The sequence below is a fragment of the Poecilia latipinna genome, unplaced genomic scaffold, assembly GCF_001443285.1.
Source record: "Poecilia latipinna isolate Pla-1442-1.1 unplaced genomic scaffold, P_latipinna-1.0 Scaffold2828, whole genome shotgun sequence".
Classification (NCBI taxonomy): domain Eukaryota; kingdom Metazoa; phylum Chordata; class Actinopteri; order Cyprinodontiformes; family Poeciliidae; genus Poecilia; species Poecilia latipinna.
In genome coordinates, this window is record NW_015115444.1 from 8925 (window position 1) to 25048 (window position 16124).

The following is a 16124-nucleotide window of genomic DNA, read 5'->3' on the forward strand; positions in this document are numbered from 1 at the left end:
ACCTAATGAAATGTAGAGTTAAGAAAGAGCAGAAAAAAATAAATGTTATTTTTCATTAAACAAAAAATATGTGGTACTCCAGATGATGACATGCATGGAAACAAATAACCCAATATTCCCAGTAAAATTTGTTACACATATACATATGGAAATGAAGTCACTGTGACAAAAGTTAAATGTCTGATCAAATGAAAATGGATTTGTCTCTCGTACCTTTGAAATACGATGATCAGGAATAGTTCCTACGTCTAGGTGAAGTAAACATTATGGCGTCAACTCAGATTAACGCTGTAAAACAAAGAGCTGCACATTCTGAGCCAGCAAGTACATTTTTCTCAGATTTACTTTCACAACGACCTTTCACAAAATCAAAAAAACAAATTAATCTTGTGTCACTCAAAGAGACATTAGGTGTTGAGCAACCGGATGATGGCTGAGAGTTTGCTGCGTCGGCAGTCCTGTGGTCGGGCTTGTTAAGACGCATTCTGGTGGGAAGAGGGTGAGTTTCTGCCTCTTGATCCATTTCTGCAGTATTTGTTTAACAAGGTGATTCACCTTATCTGTTTGTGGTTATATTCTGTATCTGATTCGATTTATAATAGGTCACACTGAATCATAACAGAAAGATTATAAAACACCTGCCATTTGCGGGATGTGATATAAGTGCTGTTGACTCGGGTAAGATAACAACTGTAGAAACCAAAGTTGCCATATCATCTTACTTCACCTCTTTCCACTGTAGCTTCTTCATTTACTGTCAAAAGACAAGTCTGTAAAGATAAATGATGCTTGTCAATAACAGGTTTCAATGTTCCATAAACAGTGCCATCTGTTGAACTGGATTAACCACTAACAAAGTGTGGCAATAACATATCTTACAGCTCAGAGGTCATGTTCATTTTTACAGCTACGTTACAATTTTTAGTTATAAACTATGTTTGTAACTTGGGTGTTTATGTCTGTTCAAAAAATTAAGCAGACTTTTGGTGTTAACTTCTGAAAACATTTAATTATCTACCATATTTAGAAGCAACATTTAAAATAAAAATTCAATTTAAAAAATCCTTTACAGTACAAACTAAGGTTGCAAAGGATTTTTAGTAATGACAAAAAAATTCTTTCTATATTTATGTTTAAAATAATAAAAACAGGTTGCTGATGTTTTGTTTCCATTTTGTACAAAGTTTTAAATTTTATGATGTGCACATTTCGTGATGAGTTGCCCAACACATCATTTTATGATATATCAGTGCAAAAGTGATTATGATTGTAAAATGGACCTGTGGATGGTGTGGAGATTAATTGTTATGACTTTTCCCTAATTCAGAAGGAGTTAGGGAGGGGGTATAATATGAGTTTAAAACATACACATAACAAATGTTTTTTGTTATTTTTATGACAGTTCATAACTTAAAACATTTCCTAGGGGAGTAGCCTCCATAGTGCAGCCACTGAGCTATCCAAACACTGCCTGCAGAATGTTGGGTGTCCTTGACTAAAAATGCCAAAATGTAGAATATGCGGAGAACAAAAACTTCATAAACTTGAAGACTGCTCCAGAAAATATTGTCTATTTATTTTCTTCAAACACACACATAGCACTTGACAATAGTTATATGTGCTAAAACAGCTAAAAGTACTAGTGTCAACCCATTCACAATCTTAAAATGGAACATTTTTCAAACTTTCTTCCCCATTTCCTTTCATTTTCTTCATTAAAATTTCTAAATGTTTCGTAAATCTGGGATGCTTTGACTAGACAGAGTAATTATTATTAGTAATGATACTGAAATATCATAAAAGCAATTCTGACTAGTCAAAATTACAGTTCTAGATATTTCTAAATTAATTTTTGCCTAGTCATTATTTGCATAAAATATATCTGCAATTTATTTTTCACTGGTCAAATCTTATATTTCCTATTGGAAAATACATTTAAGATATATTTAATATTGACATCACTTAAGATATCTGTTTAGGAATTATGGCTAGTCATAATTTAATTGTTGAAATTAGTCAGTAATTCTTTGTTGATTTCTTGAGTTGAAATGTACAATTCAAGAAATCTACAATGGATCAAATGGATTTACAAATCAATTGTAATTCTTACATCATTTATACTTGTCAGAATTTGATTAAAGATATCTCAGTTAGGTATTTTGTCTAAATAAAATATAATATATTATAGCTATAATATAGCTAATAATTAACTAATAATAGTTAATTAACAAATTATAGTTTATTATATTATTACATAAATAATGAACTATTATGTCGATTTATTAACCAATTTCACTTATCTGGAATTTATGGTTAAACTGATTTTATGTTTAACGGCATGCCATACACCGTGTAGTTTCACTTTTACGTCATCTACGTGTCGCGGTAGTATGTTTTCAAGGGGGCGGCTATGCGCTTAGCATGGAGGTAGTAACTGAAAAACGAAGCTAAAAGTCCAAATGTCTGTCTAACAAGTTGTGACAAGACTGACATTGACGTCAAAGGTAAGACAGTTGGGATCACGGAAATGTCAAGTTGTTTTCGCCAAGAGGGGGAAAGAAACGGATGGTAAATGCTAATGCTAATGAATCAGTTAGCCGTGATGAATGGAAGTAAACCTGGATTTGTTACCTTAAACCTGAGGTTAAATATTTTTAGATTATGTATTTGTAGCAATGGGGGTCCACTAGTTACGTTGTCAGACAAATTTAGTGAGAGGAGAAACCCGCTTTTAAAACAGCCGTCATAGGAAGCAACTACAGATAAAAGCTGATTTGACAGCGACAGACATATGAAAGCACTTGTCATCGAGGTTTTTATTCTGTTATAGATATCAAAACATATTTAACATTAAGTCTGTGAAGTTTTTGAACTGTTAAGTGAACAATTTTGTTTCAAATACATAATGCAAGTAACTGCAGAAGTCAACAGTCTGGAAAAGTATAGAAGTTTATGTCCATCCCACCTTTTATCCATTTATCCATCTGCATGCATTGTGTGGTTTCTGCAGATTTTGCCATCATTCATTCATGTATTTTTGGCTATGAACCATCTATCCATCCACTCCTCCATCCGTCTGTCAACTAAACTACGTTTTCAACAATCCATCCATCCATGGATGTAAAAATCTGGCAAAAAAAGAGAGAATGTGCTCTGAATTTTGGAAATTTGAAAAATTTTGAATGTCAAAAATGTTTCAGAACCCAGACACCAGCTGGTAATTTGGTATCAATTGGGTAAAATATGGATTCAGTCATTCAGAACATGACAGTAATCAGTTCTGAAGTAGAAGAATAAATAAGTTAGAGAAACAAGCAAAGTTAATCAAAGTCTTAGACCATGTGTCAATTCTTAAGTTGAAGCTTAAAACTTTCCTTTTTGATTGAGCTTGTATTTATGTATGTACTGTAATATATTGATTAAGTGTATTATCCTACAACTATGTTAGCTTCGTCTGGTAAATTTTCCTTTGGATTGGTTGTTTTCTATCAGGCGTCTCTGGTTGATTCTTTATTTGATCTCTTATACAAATGTTTCAGGACTGACTGACTTCAGTCCATCAGAAGACTGAACAATGGGCCAGAGAAGGAAAGTTGGAGCTATGAACACTCCCTCATCTCAGACTGAATCTGGAGATGCTTCTAAGGTCCACAGCCGGAAGCACAACATCTGCATGGTGTCAGACTTTTTCTATCCAAATATGGGAGGAGTAGAAAGTCATATTTACCAGCTGTCTCAGTGTCTGATTGAAAAGGGACACAAGGTGGTAATCGCCACGCACGCCTATGGCAGTAGGAAAGGCGTCCGGTACCTGACCAACGGCCTGAAGGTCTACTACCTGCCCCTGCAGGTGATGTACAACCAGTCCACAGCCACCACCTGCTTCCACAGCCTCCCACTACTGCGCTGTGTGTTTGTCAGGGAGCGCATCACCGTGGTGCACGCACACAGCTCCTTCTCTGCTATGGCCCACGATGCACTGTTCCACGCCAAGACGCTGGGCCTGAACACGGTACGTGACCTGACGTCTTGGATGTGTTTAGGCTCATCAGCTGCAGGTCATTTATTGTTAAAAACTAAAATATTGTTGACTTCAGTCAGACTGGTTTTGGCCTTGTCTGTCCTGATTAGTGAGTGTTTGTTTGGTGAACACGCTGTGCCTCGGCTCTTCCAGGTTCCTTTGACTAAAACATTCTTAAGCATGGACGTTTGTTTTTTTTCTGGGAGAGGAAGATTCAAACAGCAGTTTTTAGTGTCATCAAAGTCTAAAAAAAATCACAAAAGTAACATAAAATATGTAACAAAGGAAAAGGAAAATTACAGTAATTGTACTCTTGATGCAATGAAACATTAGATCTATTCATTCTGGCTGTTTCTACAAGAGCTAGACTTTCTGGTCATTTTATTGATGTTTTGGTCTTTCTAGTATCTTGCCTTTTCTCTAGAGAAATCTAGAGATGAAGTATCTTAAGGTACTTTCACACCTGATAGTCTGGTAGACTTGGTTCGATTGGTGTCCAAAATTGCAACGTTTGTTACATATTCAGGTGGTTCATACTGCACTGTTTCAAATAAACCAAACCCTTGGGAAAAACCCGTTCCCTGCCCTCCTCGCCTGTGGTGGTGCTGCACCAAGAAACAACATGAAAACCTCTGAAGAAGAAGACACTGCTAAGAACTTCTTTCTTCACGAAATGTACACAAATGGAGTGATGTCAGATTTTAGTGGTTGCCATCTCTTTTGTCAACTAAAAATATCTTGGTAAAAGACCACAAGATATTTGTCCCACTAGCGCTAGAGACACACACTTGTTTTGGTTGTATTTACCCATAATGCCCTGCGCTTCTTGTCCACTTCTTGCTTTTGGAGCGGTCTCTGGTCCTCTTGCCACCCTCATATGGATTCAAACTGCACCAGAGTTCACTTCAACCAAACTGAGACCTATAGGAATTTAGGCTAACCAGAGTTTGCGAACTAGAGTTCCATTGCGCATTCTCACTTACCCAAGTAAACCAGACTTTATAGGCAAATGAACCAGAGTTTGATAAAAGTGGACCAAACAGGGCTGGTGTGAATGCACTCTAAGTTAGTGATGTACATTCACTGAGGAACATCAAGAGACACTGCTGTTTACAGTAACTGATACTAGTAACTAACATAAAATGCTGAAACGTGTAGAATTTAATCTCCATAGTCATTTTCTTTGTTTTGAAATAAATAATAAAATCTTTCTCTCCCACAAAATGAAATTTATCCTCTGCTGTTAATATAAATAATGCATCTTTAATGTTTGCTGGAAGGGCTACAGTTTTGATCCCAGGAAATTGTAGCATTTAACAGAAACCAGAATCTGACCAAACTATTCTCATTTCGTCGCTGTTATGAACATAAGAGCCTTTTTTTCTCTTCAGGTGTTCACTGACCACTCTCTCTTCGGGTTTGCTGACGTCAGCTCCGTGTTGACCAACAAGCTCCTGACCGTGTCGCTCTGTGACACCAATCACATCGTGTGCGTCTCGTACACCAGTAAGGAGAACACGGTTCTACGGGCAGCACTCAACCCAGAGATCGTGTCCGTTATCCCCAACGCCGTCGACCCCACGGATTTCACCCCGGACCCTTCACAGCGTCCACCCGACCGGATCACAATTGTTGTCATCAGCCGGCTTGTCTACCGTAAAGGTACAGCGATACTGAGGGTCTTCTTTGGGTTATTTCTGCCTTCTTTGATGCTTACAGTTGAAGAGGCTTTGTGATTCAGAAAAGGAGCCAAAACTCAGTTAAAGCCACTCAGAAAGTAGCTGACTGGTCTCAATATAAACTCATCTGAAACTTTAAGTGTGACTTGAAAATTAAAAAGTGGCCAAAAATGATCGGCACCTCTAAATTACTGCCACGTACTACGTTGGCTCTGTCTTATTCCATTAATTTGCAACAATAAACAAAATTTAGAGGTGCTAAAAATCTACACAAAGCTTCCAAAATGAATGCATAAAATTGATTAAAACCTGCTTGTAGCGATGAGGAATAATAAACGTTAAGCTTCCGTACTTATGAGACGTAGTAAAAGCAAATGCCATCCTTGTTAAACCAGTTTTAGTACTCGGTTAAAGGTTATCTTTGTCTTTGCAGTGCATGCGTACGTGTGTGATTCATCACAATCATGGTAAAAGAACAAATTTTTACTAAAGGGTTTGTCAGTTCACCCTTCTGTTAGGGTGAAAGTTTGAGAAATTTTGATCTGTGTGTCAACAGCCTGGAACTCTTTCAAGAAGTCAACGTTCTATGGCACCATGTCAAGTCTTATTGCATGGAAATAATTATGCGTGAGGTGTCCTGGCTTGTGAAGACATTAATGTGAAGAGGTGTTCGAGACAGAATACACCATTTGACTTGCGTAATCCAAAAGTAAAGAAAATCTTCGAGCATGTGATGGGTTCTCTCAAAAAACTTGTCTTATAATGATCCCAGGCATGCATTTTATAATGCACGAATAAATTTAACAGAGTGTTTTCAGACAACTGTTGGATTGTTACAGTATTAATAACTGAGGATAGATGCTGGAAGCTTTGTAGAGGAGCTACAATGAGCTTCAGCAGCAACAGCAAAGCTAACTGGAAAACTACGGAAAACGATGGTATCAGTGCTTTCCTGGTGTTTTTCCCTTTTACAGTCCTTCTGTCTTTCATCCATGTGTGATTCTGTTCGTTCTTTGTTTCTTTGTGTCTTTCCTTTCATTTTCGTTCTTTAGTCAGAAAACCTGTGCCACTTTTACATTAGAAAAGTGTAAGAACCTTTATTGGAGAACAGAAAGTTAACTTTTGTAAGCATCATGTGGAGCCAATAAAGGCGCGATAGAATGGCAGGGTTAGATATCCCCGACCCAATGACTGACCCCAAGTATAGAGGTATAGAGGTCGTTATTGGGTCGGGTATATCTAACCCTACCATTCTTGACCTTCTATACTTGACTTCAAGTACAGAGGTATTATCAGTCGATGTCACGTTGCGTCAGCAGCCACTCTGCTGTTCATGTCGCCTTCAGAAGGCAGCCAAGAATACATTATTCTAACTATTTAAACTATTTACTATTACACTAATAAAATATTTGACAATTCACCACCAGTGATCACCTCTCTCTCCTCCTGGCGTAACTCCCACGTGAAAATTTGCAGCATCTACAGTTGTCAGAGGTTTTATTTTTAGCACAGCGTCTCTGTACCTCGTACTGCTTCCGGATCAACCCGTTGGATTTTCAATTTCTGAAGGCTTAGTTTCTCATCTGCCTTGTTGGGTGCAGCTACATCTCCATTTTCCCACTGATGACAAAATAGGAAGAAATGATTGTATTCTATTTGTCCTTTGCAAGCAAAATATAAATTCAGTTTTTTAAAAATATTCCTAGTGATGACATCTGCCACCGAAGTTTGAGTCATTTTCTCTCGTAATTTATCGACTCACCTGCATTTAATTCTTATATGGATCATTAAGACGCATCTCATTAACTAATGTCAATTTGATTTAAACTAACTTATTTTATTACGCTGTGATAAACAGTTGTAGTATGCCCACAACATGCTAGCTAATGTTAAAACAGCCGGATAAATGCAGGAAACCACGGTAACCAGTGAACATTTAAATGTCGGCCCGGTTGGAGTTGCACACGCATGACACATAGCCCCTTTATTCTGATACCTTTAAAGTAAATGGCAATGTATTATGATGCTAGAGCCTCAAATCACGGTGTGTGTGTGGACTGACAAATATGGGTATTGGCAGATATTTAAATGAAGAAATCAAGAGTGGAACCCCAAAATCCAGGGTCAGAGCATCTCTAAATAAAACTGGTACTTCCTGAGAGCATTATACAACAAAGAGCAAATTCTGCCCTACTTATTCTCATTCACCTTTGCATATTGTTGGCACTTCCTGACTGTTTTGCAACCTGCCACGTCACCAACTACTTTTACAGGAAATATGTAAGTGAACAGGCTTATCAATGTGCCTTTCATTGTATTAATTATTACCCTAATTAGTTGCTGCTGCCAATAGTATATTTCAATAAAGAGTCTAATTCAATCTGTTATCTCCATGTTTCTCTCTAATCAAGTTGATGTTTAATAATAATTAACCTTTGTTTAATGTTTAAAGTTTGGTTAATTTTGTTTAAACTAAGACATTAAAGTGGTAAAAGCACTTTAGTGAAATGCTTTCACTAATTCTGTGCACCTTGTGCAATCGGACACTGGTATTAACACCTGAAAAAACAAACATGCTTCTGTGTTCCAACTCAAATTCGACATTTTGAATCTTCATCCTTCAACCGTGACGATGAATGAGATTGTGGTGTTGGAATACAAAACACTCATGAATGTTGAAGAAGCTTCGTCTCAACTACCACATCAAGCGCTTGAGCAAAAACTGACTTGTGAATCAGCTTTAGTCTTTCTCTGGAGGTCTAAAAAACACCCTTTGTGTTAAAACTTAAATATATAAACAATGTCTTTTCCTTGCCATCATGTGGAAACTTGTTGGACCCGTTCTGTTCTGTTGCCAAGAGCTTGTACTTGATTGGAGCGTCAAATCTGTTCCAAAATCAACTAAAGTGCATCCAAAGGTGTTCATACCACTTGATCTTTTTCAACTCTGAAGACATCGGAGATTTGCTAGAGAACATTAGTGAACAAACACCGTCGTGAAAACCTAAAACCACATGAAACAGGTCAATGACGAGATGGGGAGAAGTTTAATCAGCAGGTTTGGATATCTCACGGAGCTCTGCTCAGTTAGCGATCAGAAGATTCAAATGTTCTGCTTTTTACTGCAAACCCAGCAAGATGTATATGTCCACCTTAATCTGGGTGTCCACACGTCATTTAAATCATGTTTCTAAAATTAACGCCTTACAATGTCCTAAATTCATTAGAAAAAGGTACATTGCCCTTAGATTTGTTAATCACAAGTCTTAGGTTTTGTTGTAGCAGTGCTGTTTAATGCCATATGTGTATATATTTTTTTCCTTGCAGGATTTTTCTGTCAGGAAAAAGTTGCGTGCAGACATGGTCATTGAGTTTTGTCAGTCAATGCAGTTGAGGTTACCCTGTAACTAGCTGCTAATATTACCTTGCTAGCTCGATTTTATTTTTATGTTTTTTTTTGTTTTGTTTTGTGTGTGTCCATTATGGGTAAGTGCAGATTTATTGCCCGTTGACTGACTTTTCACAACTGGCTCACTTCTGTTGCCAACCCATGTGAGGCTAGGTTCATTCTGTGCATAAAAACCCAAAAAACATTTAAAGTTTGGCACTATGTGGAGACTGTAGCGATCTATATACAGTGAGCGAAGAGCACATTCACTGCCAAGAGCCTCAGGCAGATTCCAGAAATAAGAGTTTTTGCTATGTTTAATTGTAATACATCGGGATGAGGAGTGACATTAAAAACAGTCTTAAAACGTCATAAATGTGACTTGCTGAAACCTGCAGATGCCCTTTAAACAGACAGGCCGGGGTAACACTGGAGCAGCTGCAGAGTTTCATGTCTCAGTTGGAAAAATCTTTTGCTTGGTCAAGGCTTTGCCTTACAGAAATCTGGCGTTTATAGAAAACAAAATGAGTACACACGGAGTGGTGTTTTCAAGCCTTTATTTCTGTTTATTATGATGAGTTTGACTTGACATTGAACATTACAATATTATAAATAACCATCTTTTTTGCTACAGAAACATGAGCTAAATGAAAGGTATATTTCATATTTACTTTAAGGTTCTTATTTTCAAAACTTTCTTTTGATCTGACAATTGAGTCTCATGAGAAAACATATCCTAAGTCACAGAACGTCTGCCTCAAAAATGATGCTGAATGTAGATGGCTGGTTCGCTTTAACTGAGTTCATGTTCTGTGTTCATGTTCAGGAATCGACCTGCTTGGCGGAATAATCCCAGAACTTTGCCTCAAACATCCCGATCTGCATTTCTTAATTGGCGGCGAGGGACCGAAGAGACTCGTGCTGGAGGAAGTGAGAGAAAAATACCAACTTCATGACAGGTACTGCTGGACGGATACAAGTCCTGATATCATCCACGGACAAGAGTTTATTTAATCTCTTAAGGACACAGTTTGTATATGAGTGATTTTCCTAGGAAAATCACCCTTAAAAATGATAAGCAACACTTTATCTCCTGGTCAGACCTGCTCTGTCAGTGTGACTCAAAAGATGTCTGAGCTTAAATCTGTCAATGCTTTTTGGCTTTTAACCAAGATAAACTTTTTCTTGGCACGTCTTTGTGTGACTGATCGTAAGTCCAGAAGCTGTCCTTACGAAATGCGTCTGCATCCTGTTTCTGTTTTCCTGCAGGGTACGTCTGCTTGGTGCCCTGGAACATAAAGACGTGCGAGGCGTCCTGGTTCAAGGTCACATCTTCCTGAACACGTCGCTGACCGAGGCCTTCTGCATGGCCATTGTGGAGGGAGCCAGCTGTGGACTGCAGGTGTGCTCTCACGCAAACCCTTATTCAGGGTTATGAAATCAGAAGGATTTCAGAGTAAAGATCCTAACAATAGACTAAACTCGAAAGGGAAACCCCTTTCGAGTGAGAAGGGAATCCCTGAAAGAAAACGCAATTCCTTGTTCAATGGAAAAACAGTCTTGTGCAGTCTTGTCCTCTAGTCTGGAAAAGTTTCACTTCTGTTTTATTGTGGTTGAGTTGGGACATGAACAAGAGCAAGCCTTCCTTTTTGACTCCCATCACTGGTTGCATCACTGTTGCATCACCTCTCTGGTCAGGTGATGCAACAATAACCACAGTAATTCATGTGAGCATGCAAAGCAAATTGAAAATTAATTTAGATATAGAAAATATCAGAAAGTAAGATTAATATAACCTTTAAATTCTGAATGTAAATGGGAGGAAAAAAAATAAGTGATATCTAATTTGCTTCAGTGTATTTATAAGCTACACTTGCATAGATAAATACTAAAATTAGCATTAGAGTACAAAATATTTCTTGTGTGCAGGTAATGGGAAGTCCAACACGAATAACCAGATCAGCTATCGTTTTTGGGAGAAATGGCATTTCTACAGGGTTAATCATTTATTATTAAGTGTCGTAGAGCAATAGAAAACAATCAGATTCAACAGTCATGGTCCGGCTCATCCTGTGTAACCGGATTTTTTATTTATTTATTTAAGTGGTGCTCATTTAAAAACAAAAGGAGTGCAGATTTTAATCAGCAGTGTCATTCATTCTGTGGAAAACAGGCGCCAATCTGATGGGCCTTATATACCGTATGTGTCTCCAGAGCTAAATGGGGCGTTCCACGTTTTACTTTGAAGAAGTCTGATTTAAAAAGTTGAGTAGAGGTAATTATATATAAACGAGTGCAGGAAAATTTACGGTTGCTCTGCTAAGTTTTAAAATGGCGGCCAAAACCAGAAAGACGGCAATGAGACCAAAACGTAGCAAAAATGGCAAAATCTCAGCTGCTGATCTGCAACAAAGTGATTAAATATGGTCTGCTGTTGTCTAATGTGTTCTGTAACAATTGTAAGTGACACCAAGGTATCAACAAACAGCTCTTGCAAATCCCATTCATGGGGAAAAATAAACTACATAATCATCCTGGACTGGAATAGCTGGTCTGGTCTGTGTGTTCCCGGAAGCAGCTGCTATAACCCAATATGAGTTTAAGGATTCAGAAAAAGCTAAGCTGTAAATATGTTTTCAGTTCATGCAGTAGCTGTTTCAGCTTGTAAAGAAACATAGTTTCTGAACAGCGCTATAAATACTAATAATCTATCTGTGCATGGAAATGAAATCTATTTTGAACTTTTAAACGCTGATATTATTTCGAACATGAGTGTATGTAAGGATTTAATGAAGCGGCAACATTAATGAATGCACATCTCGAACGGTCAGCTTTCCACAGCTGACAGTGGAGGTCAGCTGTGCACATTGAGTGACAAACAGGATTATTCAAGTGAACATTTGCATCAGACCATCAGGGAATAATAGTCTGATGACAATACCAGAGAAACTGATCCATTTGGTGACTAACCTAGCAGAGCAACTCTTACCCTGCTGAGAAGAAAAAAGCTGAAGTGAAAATATTAGTGCTGTGGTTGCAACATTTATCATCAGCTGTTCGGTTTACGAGAAAATCCCACGTTTTAAGTATTGCGGGAGCAGTTTTCCTTCCTTCCGGTTAACTGATGGGTGATTCTAAAAACTGGGTCTAGAGAATCCAGTTACTCATTCAGATTGACCTATGTAGCAAAAAAAAGACTAAAAACTGTTCACTAAGCAGCAGTGGTCATATTGCTCAGACAGGAGATCCCTGTGCTTTTATCTCAAATGCTGATCTCGAGGAAAGATCTGCAGAACACCAACCAAGATGCAGTTGTTTCAATAAAATGACAGTTTATTTGAGATCTGCAAGAGACTTGTTCTGTTTCTTTGTGTTGGGTTATTTTTGATGGTTTTCCTGTCTGTCTTGTTACGATTTTAACTTTTTTTTTTGTGAAGTTACCACAAAAACCTTAATATATTTATTTCATTGGGTTATTATGCGACAGACCAACACAAAGTGGCGCGTGAAACTGTAATGTTTGTGCTCGGTATTTTGCAGAAGTAAATCTCACATCTCGTGTAGCTGCTGATCTTTTGGGTTATGTCTCTGCAAGCTTTAGAAACTTTATGGACTGCACGTTTTCACCATTCTTCTTTGCAAAGTAGCTGAAACTCAGTAGGATTGGATGGGGACCATTTTACCACAGATTCTTAATTGGGTTTAGCTTTAGACTCTGACTAGGCCATGCTTCGGTAGGTTTGCAGATGAGTTGATATTGCTCCATTGATGATAATTCAAGCACATTCTTTTATAACCTGCTTTAAACTTCCTCACTTTTGTATCCCGTCTGCTACTCCCGTCCTCTAACAAGGCTGTAAGGCAGGTTTGGGCCACATCTACGTCATAGATGTGCTCCAAGGGCAGAACGTTGCAGAATGTATTGACATTAAACTGTTGAAACATTATAGTTTCCTCTGTGATCGATTAGCGCTTCTTAAAACGTAGCGATTTCTAGCGTCTTTTTAAATCGGTGTAATTTGGTTCTGTACAAATGAAAACTGAATTGATTTGACTGATAAAATAACATTTAAGCAAACAGCTGTTATCTTAAAGTTTAAATTAAATGTCCCTTTAACATTGAGAGGGCCAGTTGTGGCCCGTGAACCCTGAGTTTGACACCTGTGCTCTATGGCCTCCAGAGAAAAGCTGCATATCCGCTGAGATTATACACAGGAGAACCATGTTCACCAATTACACAACATTTACTTGAAATGTGGCTGCTCTTGATTTTTTTCTACAACTGTCACAGTAAAGCAGGTTATGACACCTGCTCCGTTTTTCCACTCTATTAGTGTGATGATATATAATACCAAGGAACTATTTTGACTCATCTGAGGAACTTGGCATGTCTGACTTGAGGAGATCCTGACCATGCGTTGGTTTATCATCAGGTGGTGAGCACTCGTGTGGGTGGAATTCCAGAGGTGTTGCCCGAGGATCTGATCACACTGTGTGAACCGACCGTTCGTTCCTTGTGTGCTGGATTAGAGAAGGTAATTTCCAAGCAGAGGTCTGGCTCGGTGCCCTCACCCGCCTCCATCCACTCTCGCGTGAAGAACCTCTACACGTGGAAAAATGTGGCAGAGAGGACTGAAAAGGTAAGACTGTAAAATAACGCAACAGCCTCTGACTGTAGCTGGGGGAAGTTCCAAGAAAAGATGGTTTTTGCAAAAAACTGGCAGGATTCTGTTTTAGGTTGGTTCTTGTTGGAACTCGACATGAATGCTTGGATCTGTTGCCAAGTTCAGAGTCACGCAAGTCATTTGTTTTTGCAGTAGCATGATTTCACCCCCCAAAAAAATAAAAATCCAACCTTTAATTGTTTTTTTTTTTACACATCTTTCCCAATAAATGTGGAAATTTCTGGATAATACGGCAAGCAAACAAAATTGCGTCAAATTGAGATTCTAAAAGGTCGAAATTCAGTTGATTCAGAGCCAAATCCTAAGAGAAAGTAGACAGCTCTAGCCATAACAAAATGAGAATAAAGGTTTATTGGCTTGGAAGTGCTTTTATCAAACGCATTCTCTTACAACTTCTGAGATTATATTTCATCATATTTGGCATATCTCATATCAGATACGTTTTGTTTGTAGAAACGACATATAAAGATAAAAAACCCAAAATGTCGCAACCAATGGGCATAAAATCCAGGAAATTATTCATGAGCATGTTTTACAATATAATTTCAGTACAAGGACATTTTCCTAGATAATACACATTTAGACGTCACATCTATTCATTTTTTTATCCCCTAAGAAACACTTTATTTTTAGACATAATGGGGTCATAGTAATCTAAATGAGTTTCACTTTCTTGTAAGCTCAAACATTGCCTTGTATTAGGCAAGTGCTGACATGCTGCCTTCCGCAATGAAAACTCACACTTTGCAAAAACAACAGAGCCTGCTAGGTCACAACTTTCCACTCGAAGTGGGTGGCTCCGTTTTTTCCAACATGATTATGATCGGTGGATGATCTCATTTCGAATGTCTACCGTTTATGTTCTCCCTTCTGTACGTGTTGATGTTTATATAGCTCACTGACAGATAAAGGTAAATGCTCTACAGTGATTGTCGCTGTTCCCCTTGATCCCCCAGGTGTATGACAGAGTAGCTGGAGAAGAGGTGCTTCCACTGGACAGGAGGTTACGGAGACTCAGGTCTCACTGCGGCCCCGTTGCAGGCTCCATTTTCGCCCTTTGTGCTGTGCTGGACTTCCTGTTTCTGCTGCTCCTGCGGTGGTTGGCACCAGACCGGCACATGGACATGGCTGTGGATGCCACAGGCCCACATGGTCTGTGGAAGGAGAGTAGGAAGTCTAAGTCTAGCGATGCTGGTTGCTAACGCGCCATGAAGCGAGTAGCGGAAACGATAACATCTGGTCTCCGGCTCTTGACGCCGTGTTGCAGGAGTCCAGCCGACGCTCTTGTGAATGTGCTCAGGAGAATCCTTATCGGTGTTTACATTTTATTAACAACAGGGACTTTGTGTTAAAGGTGTTTGTACACTTTTTAAAGATTTATACAGCATATGGTTCAGTGCAAAAAAGACCTCATTTGTTTCTTTATGCTTTCTTTTAAAATTAAAGGAAAGTAGAAAGAAACTCCTTTTAAAATGAATTTAAAGCTGGTCTTGATTTGTAGTTCTGAATTTTTTGGGGTGGAATATCTTCATAGTTTGTATATTTAAAATTCTGCAGGTTGACAGTTTATTTCTAATCCTTATTTTCTCTCTTCCACATTGTCTGCTTTTTACGTATTTGTTGAAACTGTCACTATGTCATGACACTATGGTACGAAACAGGTAATCTGTGAAAAAATAGTGCTCCTCTGTCTTCTCCCAGTGCTCCCAGTGATAATCAGAGCCAGGTGGCAGGCCTTAGCGCCATCAATCACAAACTAGTGTGGCGCTACTCATCCCCTCTCCCCGTCCTTCTGCTACGCTGCAGCTAGCAAAGCCTGTTGTGAATGCTCAGTATAGTTATCATATTCATTGATGATGGTGAATAAATGGTTTTCTTGTAGAGGTAAGTTGTTTCTCCCCCATTAGCACACTTAGGAGTGAGTACATGAGGTTGATTGACAGTGCTAAGACCCTCCTCCTGTTTCGGATTGGTTGTTATTGATCAGGTAGATCTGGGAAGAGGTGCAGGAGATTGACCTTTTCACAAATTGTCTTTCTCATAACGTACTGTCACAACATTGTGACAGTTTTAACAGATATGTAAAAAAAAAATCATGTTGTTTATAAAAGTTACATACTGCAGCTTTAACTCATTTTTAGCGACGTACTGCCCAAGTACCAGAACTGCATACTGGTCTTAGAATGAGCACAAAAACGCAGGGAGAGTCCATAAGAAACTATTGATGAATGTTCAAATAGTCTTGAAAACTACTGACCAAGACAACTAAAAACTTGAGACAGAAATCAGACTCTGGAAAAGACGCATAAAGAACTCAGATTTTAAACTTTTGCACAGTGCCATAATTGCAC

General features: G+C 38.4%; 1 protein-coding gene across 1 annotated transcript; it reads left to right on the forward strand.

The window, feature by feature from the left end:
• Positions 1-2341: 2341 nt before the first annotated feature.
• piga (phosphatidylinositol glycan anchor biosynthesis, class A) lies at positions 2342-16124 on the forward strand. The gene is made up of 7 exons (XM_015021681.1): positions 2342-2504; positions 3540-4012; positions 5413-5683; positions 9915-10047; positions 10358-10490; positions 13522-13728; positions 14730-16124. Exons 2-7 carry the CDS (start codon positions 3575-3577, stop codon positions 14973-14975), a joined length of 1428 nt encoding a protein of 475 aa, XP_014877167.1. The 5' UTR covers positions 2342-2504; positions 3540-3574; the 3' UTR covers positions 14976-16124.